Source organism: Populus euphratica, unplaced genomic scaffold, assembly GCF_000495115.2.
Source record: "Populus euphratica unplaced genomic scaffold, PopEup_1.0 scaffold252.1, whole genome shotgun sequence".
Lineage (NCBI taxonomy): Eukaryota > Viridiplantae > Streptophyta > Magnoliopsida > Malpighiales > Salicaceae > Populus > Populus euphratica.
The window spans coordinates 166,873-183,332 of NW_011500132.1; the positions used below are offsets into that span (position 1 = coordinate 166,873).

General features: G+C 28.7%; 2 protein-coding genes across 3 annotated transcripts; both read right to left on the reverse strand.

Moving 5' to 3' along the window:
• Nucleotides 1-5,454: 5,454 nt before the first annotated feature.
• LOC105110399 (plant viral-response family protein (DUF716)) lies at nucleotides 5,455-8,109 on the reverse strand. The gene is made up of 2 exons (XM_011005434.1): nucleotides 6,876-8,109; nucleotides 5,455-5,815 (listed from the first exon to the last, which is right to left on the reverse strand). Exon 1 carries the CDS (start codon nucleotides 7,852-7,854, stop codon nucleotides 6,877-6,879), a length of 978 nt encoding a protein of 325 aa, XP_011003736.1. The 5' UTR covers nucleotides 7,855-8,109; the 3' UTR covers nucleotides 5,455-5,815; nucleotide 6,876.
• Nucleotides 8,110-13,595: 5,486 nt separating this feature from the next.
• On the reverse strand, nucleotides 13,596-15,760 carry LOC105110400 (AP-3 complex subunit sigma). 2 transcript variants are annotated; one of them, XM_011005435.1, is made up of 7 exons: nucleotides 15,608-15,760; nucleotides 15,455-15,497; nucleotides 15,306-15,367; nucleotides 15,103-15,199; nucleotides 14,403-14,473; nucleotides 13,977-14,068; nucleotides 13,596-13,894 (listed from the first exon to the last, which is right to left on the reverse strand). In XM_011005435.1, the coding sequence occupies exons 1-7, from the start codon at nucleotides 15,674-15,676 to the stop codon at nucleotides 13,828-13,830; spliced, it is 501 nt and encodes a 166-aa protein (XP_011003737.1). In that variant the 5' UTR covers nucleotides 15,677-15,760; the 3' UTR covers nucleotides 13,596-13,827. The 2 variants fall into 2 exon arrangements, 1 of the variants encoding a protein (XP_011003737.1); XR_839466.1 differs by having other exon boundaries at nucleotides 13,640-13,894; nucleotides 14,403-14,788; nucleotides 15,103-15,367.
• Between the last annotated feature and the right edge of the window lie 700 nt (nucleotides 15,761-16,460).

Sequence of the window (16,460 nt, forward strand, 5' to 3'; positions counted from 1 at the left end):
TTGCCTACACCAAGATGTAACAGTAGTATTTTGGAAGAAACGTGTGTTTAGAGGACAATACAGAATTTCTCAAGAAAACATTTCTTGGATGGAAGGCGTTAGGAGAGGCTTTGGTTCTGTTGAAGGCGAAGTAATTTATTTATTTTTTTCTCCATTCTGAATATAAATGTGGAAGGTTTCCTGGGATATGGAAATGAGATCTTTTTTTTTTTTACTTGATACAGAAATAAAATTGTTTGTCATATTGGTGCAGGTTTGGGCTCGGAAGAGAAAATTCTATACATTCTCATGACTGCTTAAATGGATATCTTATAGCTTAAATTGTCATATCTTTTTGCTCGTGAGAAGGTTAATAAATCAAATCCATGAGGTCACTGCTGATATTTTCGTGTTACACTGGACTTCACAGGAACGCTCAGTTTTTCTTTATGGCAAAAGCACCTGCATATCAGTCATAAACACTTTGAATTGGATTAAGTTGCTCTTCTCTTTAATGTATATCGTTGTTTCTATAATTTAATATTTCTAATACTTTGAATTGGATCAAGTAGTTCTTCTCGTTAATGTGCATAGTTGTTCCTATGATTCTTTCTGTAATTTCTGCATTTAAGATTCTCTTTAAGTAGAATTTTGTAATGATGTAAACTCAATTGTAAAGTTGTGAAGTTAAATAGTCTATTGTTGTTATAAAATTTTGAGAAACATTTGAAGTAAAGTGATTGATTTTAGCAAATCATGGATTATGATAAAGCAAATAACAAGTAGACAGTGGAAGCAAGAGTCTTGAATGTCAATGGTAGTTCATCTGCAAATTAGCCGATGGGCTTTTATAAAGAGCCGAGAACAAAACTAAAAAAATAAAGATCAAATTGAATTGAAGAAACTAATATATAATAAAAAAGAAATTAAATATATATATATATATATATATATATATATGTATGTATAAGCAAATATCAAGTAAAATTAAAAACAATAAACTTTTATAAAGAGCCAAGAAAAAAAAATTTAAAAAATAAAGATCAGAATTGAAGGCACTAATATATAATAAAAAAGAAATTGAATATATATAATTTTTCAATGTGTTTCTTATATAAAAAATATATTAAATATGAATCGAAAACTTATGAACACATCTAATTACATAAATTATAAACTATTTTTTAAATAAATTAAAAACCCCATCAACGATAAATAAAAACATAATTAAAAAAAATGAGCAACAAAATATTTAATATTGCAATACGAATCATTTACCCGATTGGTTTTAATTAATATATTTATGAAAATTAATTTGTAACAGAAATCAACACACATAAAATTTATTGAATTAAATAAAAGGGAAAACAAATTCTATATAGAGCTACACATAATAAAAATATTGTAAAAAAATGTTTTTTTATTTTAAAGAATAAGTTTAATCTATATAAAATATATATTAAAAAAAATTATAGATGAATTATACAAACCTCGTAAAAAATTAAACACACTCAATATAATTAAAAAATAATCTTTATTTCAAAAAGGCTAAATAAACTAAAAAAATCATAAAATGCATATTAATCAAAAAAATAAATGCAAATATTATTTTTAAAAATAAATATAAACAAGTTGTAATTTAAAAAAAAAATGAGGCCAAGCGTTATAAGCCTAGTAAGCCAGGCTTAGCGCTTGGCCTATAAAAAAAAAAAGGCTTGGGCGTGGGTCTTGTTTTTTTCTAAAGTTAAAGAGGGTGGACGATATGTCGTCCGCATCATTCTTTGCAAAATAATAGATCACATGTCGTTTGTCTTGGTAGATAGCATATCATCTATAATTACCTAGAATTCAGTCACTATGATGATCAGAAAAACTTAGTTGTTGTTTTGTTATATTAAAAACCTATTTTCAATACATTTTGTTTACCTAAAACATAGAGGAAGCACCTTTTGAATCTTTTTTAATCAATCCATGGCCTAAAAAACCCACCCTAAAACCCATAATCAATTCGGAACCAACAAATTTTCAAAGCTCATATCTATTTTTTAGGTGTTTTCAAGATAAGAAAATAATCAATCTTAACTCCTCTCATTATATGAAATAATTTAATATAAAAATCAATTATTTTAGTGGTTGGAATCATCACCAATCACAAATCTCTCTCTCTCTCTCTCTCTCTCTCTCTCTAAGTCAGAATCCTATAACCCCTTTTATCTCCTCCACTAAAAAAGAACTAAAAAAAATAGAAAAATAAAGTATGATATCAAATAACCTGATAGGTAAAATAACATGAAACACTGAATATATTTAATTTTTTTTTGATAATTTTAACTTATAAGCCACTACTCTTATTTTTTTAATAGTCTGATAGGGGCCATAATACCTTAGATGAAGCTTAAAGTTCTTCCCTAAGGCCACATTGCCTTGTTTATAGGGTTGTAGCTTTGAAAAAACCCCATCCTATTTTGTGAATTCCCTTTTAGTTCTTTTATCCACCATATGTTTCTTTCCATGCTTAGATGTCTCCAATTGAATCTTTATCAATTGATCCATATTAATCATCTCTTGATTGGAGGGAAGATAACCATAAAGAGCTTGAAAATGACTTATTTTAATGGTTGGTTGGGGACTAGTATTATATCAACATTATGCTAATAATAGTTATAGATACCACATTTTAGGATTGTACATTGTCATATACCTTAGATAAGTTTCGAACAACTTATTCACTTTTAATATTGACCATCAAACCATGGGTTTTAAGATTATTTGTCATGTATTGAATTTTCTTACAATAGAAATGTGCATTCTACTACTAATTATTCTCCTTTTAAAATTGTGTATGACTTTAATTCTTTGACTCTTTTGGATTTGTTTCCATTACATATTGATGAAAAGATTTATCTTAATGAAAATAAAAAAATCACGGGTACTAAAGGATATTTACGAGAAAATAAGGCAACAAATACAAAAAAAAAAAATTAAGTAATATGCATTCAAAGTTAATAAAAAGCAAAAAGGAGTTATTTTTTAACCAAATGATTGAATATAGGTGTATATACATAAAGAGAAATTTCTTGAACAAAGAAGATCTAAATTGATGCAAAAAGAAGATGGATAATTTCAAATCCTTAAAAGAATTAATGATAATATCTATACAGTAGATCTACCTGCTAAGTATAGTGATAGCATTACTTTTAATGTTTTTTTTCTCTTTTTGTTTGATATAGATGATGATTTGCGGATGAATTCTTTTAAAGAAAGAGGATGATATGATCAAGACTACATCAAAAGATTCATTGCAAGTTTTAATTGCGTCAATTACAAGAGCAAGGATAAAGAAGCTCAAAAATACATTTAATAGACTTATTCAAAATATTTAGGCCAATATAGGTTTCAAGTTGAAAACAACAAAAAGTAAACATCAAATCTTAGTCAATTTAATTTATACACGAGGGGATTGATTCATCTACTTTATGGAAAAATTAATTTTAGCAGTTAGAGACTTATCTTTTCTAATGCATAACTTTACTCTAAATAACATAATTTTTTATATAATCTTTGAATTGAGCTAAAATTTTACCAAAATTTTCTAAAGGTTTTTTTTATCTATATTATGTTAAAATATATGTATAATTGAATATTGATAAGGTCTGAAAACTATTGTATGAGAATTGTAATAATTTTCTACTTGATTTAGAATTTATTTTATTTTATTTTATTTAGAACTCTTATATTATTTTTTCAACATTGTTTGAGATGTTTTTATTTTTTATTAATAGATTTATTTAGCTTGTATTTAATTATTATTTTTTTATATAAAATTTTATCTCAACAATTATTATTATATGTGGAAAGTTTTGCCTATATTTTTTCGTTCATCATTGAACTATTCTAACTTGTAGAAGAATTAACCAAGTTTTGTGGTGTTATCTATACTTTTTATTTATTTTATTTTTTTTATAAGTGTTGGGTGAGGGTTGTTTACTTATAATCTTGGTTGCTTAGTATATATTATTATTATGTCAAGTTCAATTACAAACCTAAATTTAGTTTTTTTTTGAAAGGATTAATTTGATTGTGGATTACTAGATTTTTATAACTACATGTTCACGTCAAAAATTGTATAAAAAACAACTGAAAGAATGAAAATGATATATATATATATATATATATATATATATATATATATGCATGCTCCAGAAGCAAGAAATTTGAAGTATTATATTAATTTGGAGCTTTGCATGGATAATATAGTAATAGTCCAGTACAATTGCATTACTTTCAGTGTTTGTGATTTAAATTCACATATTATAATTTTTATATTTGAAATAAAAAACTAAACCACATAATTAAAATCAGCTATATTGTTTATAATACATGTGGAATTGAATTGAATTAATAAACTTGACAATTTTGCCCTTAATTCATGAATCTTTTCTTTTTCTCAAAAAAATTTTTCTTTTTGGTTAAAGTAAAAATAGAATCCATAAATTAACCTCAAAGCAATGTTAAAAATTCCTTGTTTCAGATATGTTGATATTTGATTACTGTCTGGTTGATGATTTGATTTTGATTAACCTGTTTTGGGGTTAAGTTTCGATTCTTTGATGTTTAATTTTGAAAAGGAGTTAAAAAAAAAAAAATGTTGTTTCCGAAAGGAATAATACCATCTCGTGGAAATTTTTGAATTTCAAATCAGGAAACAGGAGATGCCAGCATTCCTGAGACTTGAATTAACTAATTGACAGGGTTTATGTTCTTACCATCACTGAAAAGCTTGAATATTCAATCATCCCAAGTCATAAAACCATAGTAAATTAAGTGGAGCTGTGAATAGGCCGGCCTACAGTGCCCATTCTTCATCACACGCTTATGGGAGGCCCTCCTCCACTTCTCTACTTTGTAGGGTTTTTAGGAATACCATGTCTTTTTTATCTAGAATTACTACATCAAATCGGAGGTTCCATTTCTGATTTGTTTTGGACTATTTTTTGAATTTAAATTCTATTTAAAATTCAAATCAATACCCTCAAAAGAATTTCTAACACAACTGATTTAACCTTGGAATTGAATTCTAAACAACTTGCAAATCTTATTAGCATAATCTGTTGGTATTTTGTATCAGTCATGCTCAAATGAGTTGTACTGCTCTGACTGTGGCAATTGAGTGCTCAGCGGGAATACATGAAGCTCAAAGCACGTTATGAGCCCTGCTGAGAACCCAAGGGTGAGAATGCCTTAAGCGGCGTTCGTTTAAAATGGTGTTTGAAGGGTGACCCTAATTGGACAGAGCTTATCTATTTGCGCACATATTATTGAAATCTCACCTTTAATATGTCATTGCCGTCGCCCCACAGGAATTATTTGGGAGAAGACCTGGCCCTCGGAGCAGCAACGAGCTTAAATCACTTGAAAGGAAGCTCGTATGTCATTGAAGCAGATCAGATCAACAAGGGAATTTTATGGAGTATCTTTTGAAGATAGACGGATGCAGATGTATAACATCAAATCAAGCAGTTGGCATTCTTAATTTTGAGGAAAGTACGCAGAGACAGTTGCAGTTAAAACTGGTTGGATGTTGAATTTGACTTCATCGCACACAAGTACTTTTATATGTAACAGAACACTTGACAATCAGCAGTACATATATCAACTTCATAATTCCTCTTGCTACTTTACAGACCCAATACATGATTGATCAGCTCAATGATCTACAGCATAAGGTATCAGAACTTCTGAAGCTTCCATGTTGTCCATTGATTTTCTTTTCTAGCTCTTTCTATTTAACTCCAACATTACATGCGGGAACATATTCTAACTGCAGATAATGTCCCTGAGAAAAATAGTATGTTGCATTTCCTAATTAGGTGGGAAGAAGTTCGTTTATAAACAAGAAACCCCTAAAATTAAATTACTGCTAAAAATTAAGCTCCTTTTCACAGATTGAACATAAATTAGTCCAGTCGATTTGATCTCCCCAATGAATAATAGCATCACTATAATGACAATTGGTGAATATAGGCCAATTTGCAGTTGATTGGAAGCTACCAAGTAAATTCAATCTAGTTCAATCCAGGGGCAGTGGATGTGGGTTATGCTCGATAACATTGTCAACCAAGGTGATGGATCCTTTTATCCTTTGGATATGTCTGGTCCGTCTACTCCTTGCTGTTTTACAAAGAGGATGAGTTGAATTCATCTCAACACAATTTAATTTTGAATTGCAGATATCAGCCTGATACTATAGCAGTGATCACTGCTGGCCCAAGTCTGACAATTTACATGCCAGGTTGGTTACCGTGATAAGAGGACCATCTACAGTTCTCAGCCATGGAAAGCATTTCGTCAACAAGATGGCCAGCATAAAAATAAAGGTGTACAGCTGAACAAATATGTCCTCAAGCAGGAATTAAGCATTACTCAATTCTTTTGACTTCGATTTTGGTATTTCTATGTTCATCTTTCACAGCAGTTATATGAGTTGTATCCTAATAGCTTTTCCTTTTCTTCAGATATCCTAATAGCATTTTCCTCGCAGGCAAATTTGACATTTTCAATGGAGCTAGGTGTTCAATTTTAGTGATGTTCAAATGAACACCACCATGAGTTTCCCTACTTATCTTAAGCAAAACCACCTACATTAGCAACTAAGATTAGGAATTCTAACAATAGTAAATAATATTAACAACTATTCAATGCCAATGTTGAATTGAAACATCAATCACAAAGAAAAGCAAAACGCTCTCCATATCCAAATTTCCTTTAGACAAAACGATAATGACGAGACATCATGAAAGGAACAAGGACAACAATATATATCTAAGGAAACCACAAACCAGCAAAGATGATGAGAACATGAGCGAATAATCTCTACCTAAATCTAAATAAATTACCTCATTCATGAGATCCAAAACCATTAACAGCCACCACAGCGCCTTTCTTCATAGTAACATCCTCTTCTTCTCTAATCTCATCATCATCAGAATCCAAAGTGAACAGGCCATGATTCTCCATTTGCTGCATCTCTGCTCCAAGAGGTTTATACGAATCACCACGAGCCCCGTTATTTTTAGCCATGACTGAGTAGACACTCATCGCGGAAATCACTAGCAGAGCAAGATGGCAATTAAATTGGAGAGTAGCGATTCCTCTTGCTCTATGATACTCAGGATGTCCTTTACATTTGATAGTGTAATTCCCTCTACTCTTTTCGTGCAAAGAGCAACCATGAACAATCAAATTGGTGTAAAAAGAAAGACCCATTTGCACAATCCACATCCCTTGCAAAATCAACCCAACCCCACGTGCTAATCTTGGATAATCATTCGATTTCCATGGTGATTTCAGTTCAATAGTCGTAGAAACCACACATATCAAAATGGGCACAAGCATAAGATCGAAATACCTGTTCTCTATTCCGCTTGGGTCCTTTCTTTGCATATAAAACAGAAGAAACTCTTCAACAAATGCGAACAAAACAATCAAATTAAGGATCGAAGAAGGGAACCGAACAAAACTTGAAAAATTCGATAAAAGACCCAAAACTGAGTATAACAAGAAAAGAGCCGCAACAGCTAGGATTTGTAGTTGAAGGGCTGAGCCAACTTGATCTCGTGAGTTAACAGCGTTGAAGAGGGAGATAAGAGAGTTGACAATGAAGAGAAGGGAGAAGATGGTGACAGTGATATAGTTCGCAGAAGAGGAAGATGAGTTCGAGTTTCTTTGAGCGGCTGATTTTGGTGTTTGCTTCAGCGGTGAAGATGGATTTGAAACTGAGTTCCAGTTTTGGCTTGCGGTTGAGGATGCGATAGATTCCCATGCACCTATCAGAATAAAACCACTACCAGCTAAAGTCATTGAGAATAGCCCCATATTTTTTTTGTGATTCCTAGATGTGGGTTGCTGTCTGTCTCTCTTTCTCTCTATTATTTCAGGAGGCTTGATTTTGATCAACAACGATTGTATGAGGCTGTTTGTTGACCTTCTTGTTTGATGGTTGATTTTGTTGGGGTTTGACCGTTTCTTAGATTGATTCGGAGGCTGCTGGTTGGAGGAAACAAGCAAGTCGGCGGCCCAGAATTCGATAACACTTTTCGGTGCTTAGCACAGCTTTTAGTTCTATTTTTTTAATTTTTTAAAGACTATTTTTAACTTTAAAAATATTAAATTAATATTTTTTTATAATTTTAATATATTAATATAAAAAATCTATTTTAACCTATTTTTAAATAAGAAAATATTTTTAAAAACATCACAAACTCCCCTTAGCTCTCTGCTTTTCCCAAAAATCTTTAACATGGCCATGTTGTCGTTGTCATTGATCTGATTCTACTTATTTTAACGTTACTTGAACATGAAAACAACATCATTTCGGTGAGTGCTTAACCTTTCTCGATTTAAACGCATGAAAAGATCTAATTGATAAATGTTTGACACGATTAAGATGAAACTGAAAAGATTGCACAATTCCTTGGCCTTAACTCCTCTTGGAGAAGAGAGCTAGTCCTCTTGCCGTTTTGTTATGGCTAAAGGTGCATGTATACCTAGCTCTTTTCTGTTACCACACAGAGAGATAAAACTAGTTATTTAATCCATGTTTTATAATAAAAAATTTTATATATAAAATAATTGTATATATGGACTCTTTTAACATGTTTTTACACACAAAAATTTATATATGTTAACAAATAAAGAAAAAAATCGTTAATAATAATTAAAAAACCTGAAAGCCGTTTTGTTATGGCTAAAAGTGCATGTATACCTAGCTCTTTTCTGTTACCACACAGAGAGATAAAACTAGTTATTTAATCCATGTTTTATAATAAAAAATTTTATATATAAAATAATTGTATATATGGACTCTTTTAACATGTTTTTACACACAAAAATTTATATATGTTAACAAATAAAGAAAAAAATCGTTAATAATAATTAAAAAACCTGAAAAATTAAAAGACGGATATAAATCACGGTATTTAATCTCACAAGACAAGATATTTATCTTATTAAAATTGAAAAAGTCACAGTTTTTTCTAATAATTACCTAGTTGCTAGAATTTCATAATAAGATTTTTTATATATAAAATAATTATATATATTGACTCTTTTAACATATTTTCACACAAAAACATTTATATATGTTAACAAATAAAGAAAAAAATCATTAATAATAATTAAAAAACCTGAAAAATTAAAAGACGGATATAAATCACGGTATTTAATCTCACAAGACAAGATATTTATCTTATTAAAATTGAAAAAGTCACAGTTTTTTCTAATAATTACCTAGTTGCTAGAATTGTTTATTAAAGTTAATTTTTTATTCAATCAATCAATAATAAAAAAAATAGACATGCGGTAAATTGATTGAATAAAATAAAGAAGGAAATTAATAATAATTAAAAGACCTGAAAAATTAAGAGATGGATATAAATCACGGTATTTAATTTCACAAGACGAGATATTTATCTTATTAAAATTGAAAACGTCACAGGTTTTTCTAATAATTACCTAGTTGCTAGAATTGTTTATTAAAGTTAATTTTTTATTCAATTAATCAATAATAAAAAACTATACGTGTAGTAAATTGATTGAATAAAATAAAGAAGGAAAAATATTATGCAAAGCTGTATATATTAGAAACATTATTTAAAAATAAATATTTTTATTTTAAAAAATAAATTTTATCCATATGAAAAATAAAAAAATATAGATGAATCAGAATAATCTTTTTAAAAATTAAATGCTTATAACACTATTAAAAAACAATCTCTATCTTAAAAATAAGTTAAATAAGAAAATAAAAATCACATAGGAGGAATATTAATTAAAACATAAATTCAAAGATTATTTAAGAAAAGGGACATTAAAAAAAATATATCAATTAAAAAAAGTAAATTTAGAAAAAAAAATAGTTTGGGTGTTGTGACATAACTTTTCAAACTTGCACTCCATGACATATCACCTACCAAGGCAAACGGCGTGTTGAGATAATGTCTTTTTTTATCCAAATAAACTTGATTTTTAAATCATTTCAAACAAAAAAAAACACCTCTCCAACATTCTTAGAACACTCATAAACTAATTCATCACCTCAAAATATCCAGAAAAATCTAAAAACATGAAATCAAACTATGTTAGATTCATCTTTCTCGATTTAGATCTTTTTTTTTTCAGGCAAAAACAAGATATTAAACAACCATCAAGCTCATCTCATCTCGTGGAACTTGTGGACAAAAAAAAAAACCTATTTTGATAGTTAGGAATGGCTTGAACGATGACCTTCTATCTCGTCGCTAGAATCTAGCGACCCGTATCTCTCTCCTCTCTCTAATCACATATTAAAAAATATTACGAATAAACTTTTGTATTAGAATTGATTATTGTGAAATATAAAGGTATCAAAACTATATAATTTATGTTATTCTTGAAATTTGAGAATCTAAATATATTTTTAATAAAATTTATGAGATGCCACCTATACTTAACATTTTTTTCATTTGAGTCCCTTTAATTTCAATTCCACTTATGTTTAAGAAATAAAAAGCAATTAGTTTTTAATTAGGATTTGGAGGCAGGGTGGCTACTGAACACTATACAATGAAATATTATTCTAAAAAAAAAAAGTTTGCTAAAAAACACCATTAAACTAGTATTTGGGGTAAGATAGTCCTTTTTATTATAATTTAATATCATTTTGAGATTGTTTGGAGGTGTATTAGTTGTTTTAATTTTATTTTTTTAATAGTTAAATTAACAAAAAAAAGTAGCTTAAGGGTAAGGGATTTTATTTCTTTTTTAATTTTTTTTATTAAAGTTAAATTACTTAATTACATAAATATTTAGGTCTTTTCATCACATTAAAGTTAAATTACTTAATTACATAAATGTTTAGGTCTTTTCATCACATATTTATTTATTTATTTATTTATTTATTATTATTATTATTAATATCAAGTTAACTCATTTGTCAATTTACATTTTACTAAATGTTTAATATTTAAAAAAACAAAAATCTTTGATATAGCTTGTCATGTAGACACTAGCAAATGGGTAATCCACGTACTTTTTGAGTAATATATAAAGATTTTTCTAGTCCCCAAATTTTGTCTTTCCCAACAATATTTAAAGGGTATTGACACTTCATCTGCAATGATATAATACGTGCTCTAAATATACCTTTAGCTTCGCACCATCACTAATTTCTATTTTTTTTATTATTATTTTTCTCTCAATCCCCTTTGAATTTTACATGAGCTCCTTCAAAATTTCAAACCAACCTCTTCAATTATTTTCCTTAGCATTTGGTTTCTATCCTCTTTTATTAGTATTTTTTTATTTTGAATAATCTATAAAAAAAATTTTAATTTTACCCCCTTCTAGTTTTTTTCATCTTTCAAATATAGTTCTTATTTTTTTTATTGTTATTTATTTTAATTTTAGATTATTTTTTTACAATTTCATTCTCCTTAAAAACAATTTCCTATCAAATATGATCCTTTTTATTTTGATTATTATTTATATTATTTTGACAAGTTTTTTAAATTAATATTTTTTTACAATTTCATTATTTGATAATAAATTAATTGAGAATTAAGTTTATTAATTGAATCTAAATTTAAGAATTCACAAGTTACAAATTCTAGATTAAACTAAGTTTAGGAAGTTTGCACCAGGTTTGCTTGGTTTTTATTTTCCATTGTTTATGCTATTTCTTTTATCCTTTAGCATTTATTTGATTGGAAACTGAGTTCGTTCTTTGTATTTATTTGCTTCTATATATTTTTTTGTTGGTCATGAAAATGACCCTAATTATCTCAAATATTTTTATTTGTGGTTCTATATTAGTTTTTTTTTTTGCTAATTTCTTAAATTGATATTTTTTTAATTTTATCTTTCAATATTTGGAGATTTTTTGAAAAGAATTTATAAAATTATTTTTTTTCAATTTTATTCCCCTTTATTTTATTTTATTTTCAAATTTATTCCTTATTCTTTTAGTTGTAAGTTTGGCACCTTAACTCAAGTTTAGAAAATTCATCCATGTATGCTTGATTTATTTTTTTATTTTTTAAAACTCTTTTCTTCAATCTCATTATTCATCATTTATATTATTAGCAATTAAGCTATGTTTTTTTCTTTATCTACCTTTTATATGATTTTTTGCAAATTTTCAAAACAATTTGGTTTATCTTTATTTGTTGTTTCTTATAGGTTTCCTATTGTTTTTTCTTGGTTGGGTCTATGCCAAGTCTCATTTTCTTAAAACACATTTGCATCTCTCAAGTATATTTTTTTTTTACCAATAACAAAAATATTTTGGCCCATAATGCAATGCAATGGAACCCACAAATCTATTTAATAAAAACCAAAGGAGGGAGTTTTTTTTATTATTATATCCCTTCTCACGTAACATTATTATAATAGTGTTTTTTTCATTCCTTTGGTGTTTTTTTTATTTCAATTTCATCATTTAGGTTTATTAAGAAATTGAGCTTTATTATTTTTTTCAATTTACTAATTTATGAGATTATCCAAAACTCATGATTCAAATCACTATTTTAATAGGTTAACTTAATTAAGTCAAGTTTTTTTTTTAAATATCTCTTTTTATCTCTCTCAAGTTCATCTTTCAATATTAAGTTGATTAGAAAATAAATTTTGTAATTTGTTTTGGTCTACTTTTCATGAGGTTATTCTTATCTCATAACTCATGTCATAAGTTTGACAGCTTAACACTCGAATCATTTTCTTGTTCTTTTTTTAATCAATTTTTTTTTAAAATTTCATAATTCAATATTGAATTGATCAAGAATTAAGCTTCATAATTTATTTTAATTTTTTTTCATATTGAGTTGTTTTAGTCTTATAATTTAGATAGTGAATTTAACAGATTAATCTAAATTGACTCAAGTTATGTTTGCTTACTTGTTTTTTAATTGATTTTTCCTCACTTTCATTATTCAAAATTAGATTTACTGAAAATTAAGCTTCATAATTTATTTTAATTTTTTTTTCATATTAAGTTGTTTTAGTCTTATAATTTAGGTAGTGAATTTAATAGATTAATCTAAATTGACTCAAGTTATGTTTGCTTACTTGTTTTTTAATTGATTTTTCCTCACTTTCATTATTCAAAATTAGATTTACTGAAAATTCAATTTCATAATTTATTTTAATTTTTTTTCTATAGGATTATCATGATCTCATAACAAGATATGCAGATTAACATATTAACTCAAGTTGACCTAAATCGATTCAATATATTATCTTAATTTTTATTTTTAAAAAACACTCATCTTAAATACTTATTTTAACTCAAACTTTTTTTTTTATTAGTTATTCAAGTTATCTTTAAACCTACTAATATAAGCTGAGTCTCAAATTAATTTTCACATGGTTTTTAAAAAATATTTATTGAAAAAACTATTAACAATACCTAAATGTTTTTTATGCAAAAAACAAATCTGACCCATGGCATAACAGGTCAAGGATGTAGTTTAGTTCTAATCTTTGTTCCGCTCACTGAAATAGCTGTTGAATAAATTCCCCAATGCTGCAAGCTGAATCATCCAGATGCTGGTTCTCCGCATTGGGGCACTCCTCATATTGGTTCGGAGAGGTAACTCTTAGATTCATAGTATTGTTGACCCATGCGTAGTGTAGAACTCTTGATTTTGAAGTTCTCTTTGTAGCATTGAAAGAATTGCTAGTGCATCAAACTCCAAATACTGTAAGAGCTTGCATAATTAATACAACACTTAGGAAACACTTCGAGTTTGACTGCCACAATAGCATTATGAAGAGTGCACCCGTTGTTATTCCAACATCGTTCTAATGAGTGGATTACCGGCGACGCCAACCAGAAACTGTTTTGGCGACTAATGAGATAGAATTTGAGGCTGCTTCTAACCTGCATTAGAGGAGGTACAATCCATCAACTCATTGTAGAAAATATAATATAAAAGTGCACACACAGGAGGGAGGGAGAGCACTTCGATATTTCTTCAACAGCCCTTGTAACTTCTGCAGAGCTTGTTTCCAACACTTGACCTTCAAAAATTATCCCATCTAAAATAGTATGGAGCTGAAAAAGAATGAAGTTAGTTTAGTTTACTGGAAAAACATCTTTCATAAAAAAAAGATCAATGGAAATTGCTTGCATCTACATTACTGGCAAATAGAACATTAAGAGCTTCAGGTTACATGATCAAATGAAAACTCCCAAAAAATAGTCAAGTTGATCCAATGTTGGAAATTTTACAAGCTATGCATCGTGAAATTTAATAAACAATGATGTTGGTTGAGTCTATCGTGAAGTTTTTCTTTATCCCACTCAGAAGTAGAAAACCTGAATTTCCAAGGCACTATTGGTAGAAAATATAGCTCAAGTGGATAGGGGGGATGGGGAATCCACATACCTTGCTGTAATTGAAAACTACATCAAACTCGCATACATTCCTGAAGCATTTATCCAGTATTTCCACAAAAACTGAAGGCAGGAGGGTTCACATTAGCAAAATCCGCCAAGCAATGAAATAATAAAACAAAGGAAGCACTTACATTTGTGACAAGAATTGACCTGCACACTATTTATATAATCAGATGGAACATAACTGATAAACTTAATCTTCTGTCCTTCATAACACAGGTTAAAAGGATCCCAAAAGTAAATAACAATTTAAAAAAGGTGCTAAAAGCTATCGACCGTACAGTTTCAAGGGTTAAATGAGCAACAGCCTTGTGATTATCTAAAAAAAAAAATACCCACTTCAAATGACAACAAATCTTTAGACCATAAAGCAGCCTGCCAAATTAACAAAAAGTGAAGCTAAATCAGTTGATGGTGTTCAATATATCAAGACATCCAGTTTTATTTTTTTAAGTGATTTTGTCTTTGTCCACAATTCTATACAACTCAATTCAATTCAGCTCCATCTCCTTCCATCCTTGTCTCACCTGAATCATAAGTTTATTCAATACTCCAAAAATTTCAAAATTTAAGAGCCTCTCCATCATCTACCCTCCACTTCATAATAACTAGCAATCAATCAACCATTTTGCAACAATCCAATTTTGTAATATCATTTTAATCATGATAATAGTGAGTGAAGGTAGTACCTTGTATGAGATCAAGCATCGCAAGCTCATTCTCAGAATTATCAAACACAAAGACAAAGTACAATGTTGCATAATGTTTGTACACAAGACGACTACCCTGCCCACGTAGAACAAGAAAATCATAGAAATTCTCAAATGCAAAGACGATCAACCTCAAGTATATCAAATCAAGATTCCAAAACGAAACAAACAAGAAAAATTACTGGGCCAAAGATTGAATCAGCCTCCATGAAATTGCTAACATTATCAGCTCTACTACATAACACTGGCATATAAAGATTAACACTGGGTATCAGAAATGACATAATCATTAACAGAAGTGCAAAGAAATAGTGATCAGATCAATCACAACCTCCAAATACACTGCGTATAAGTTCTTGCTGCTTCTCTACAGTCTGTTCTCGTAGAGAAGAAAAGGCAAGAAACTTTTGTAAGCAATTGGGTCGATAAGCACCTATGCGAGAAAAAGAAGGATTGAATTGTTGTAAAAGAGAGGAATTGTTACCAAAAAATCGTAGAATTTGGTAAGGCGAGGTTTGCCTTGGGTGTTAATGATCAGCACAGCTTTTATCATACTTGGATCTCTGAGTCTACTGCTTGAGTCCTGTTGCTCCTGTGATTTGTATCTAATGTCTTGTCTCCCTCTCGAAAATAGATCCAAAAGTGGTGTTTTGTTTACGTCCTTGCAGAATTTACTATTTATACTTGGGCCTACAGTTTTCCAGCAATGAGAAGCATGAATGGTAACGCGTCGGGTCGAAATACGGTTTTTGTACATCGCACGCATCCAACAAGATAAGTGGTTCATATTGGGTTATTGATTGCATCAATTTTTTTAATGTAAAAAATTATTTTGATATTGTTAATATTGTTTTATATAAAAAAATTAAATCATAAAAAAATTGATTTGATGTGACTGGATTGTCTTGGTGATTCCAAAAACAATCTGAATAACCAACAAAAATATAATTTAACTTAAAATAAATATTTAAGATGATATTTTTTTAAATAAAAAAAGATATTATAATATATTGAATCGATTTGGGTCAACCAGGATTAACCTAATAATTTGTATACCAAGTTATGAAATCATAAAAATTGACATAACCAAAAGATTGATGTTTTCTTTCAAGTGCAAGAGTGTCGAAGTAATAAATAACCCGACAAAACCAAGGTAAAACCATAAAAAAGTTAATTGTATAAATTATAAACAATAATAATACAACAACAAAAACAACAACAACAACAACAATAATAATAAGATACCTTTAATTTATGGTAACTATTTATTTTAAATGCAGGCCTATCACATAAATGAAAGGATTGATTGATGAATTTAAAAACTGAAATTGAAAGGA

Excerpts from the sequence above, each read along its gene's own strand:
- LOC105110399 (XM_011005434.1), bottom strand. The coding sequence starts at position 7,854 with ATGGGGCTATTCTCAATGACTTTAGCTGGTAGTGGTTTTATTCTGATA.
- LOC105110400 (XM_011005435.1), bottom strand. The coding sequence starts at position 15,676 with ATGATAAAAGCTGTGCTGATCATTAACACCCAAGGCAAACCTCGCCTT. Across the intron at positions 15,368-15,454 it reads TATACGCAGTGTATTTGGAG|TGTTATGTAGTAGAGCTGAT; the intron begins GTTGTGATTGAT and ends TTTATATGCCAG. Across the intron at positions 13,895-13,976 it reads GCTGTTGAAGAAATATCGAA|GTTAGAAGCAGCCTCAAATT; the intron begins GTGCTCTCCCTC and ends CCTCTAATGCAG.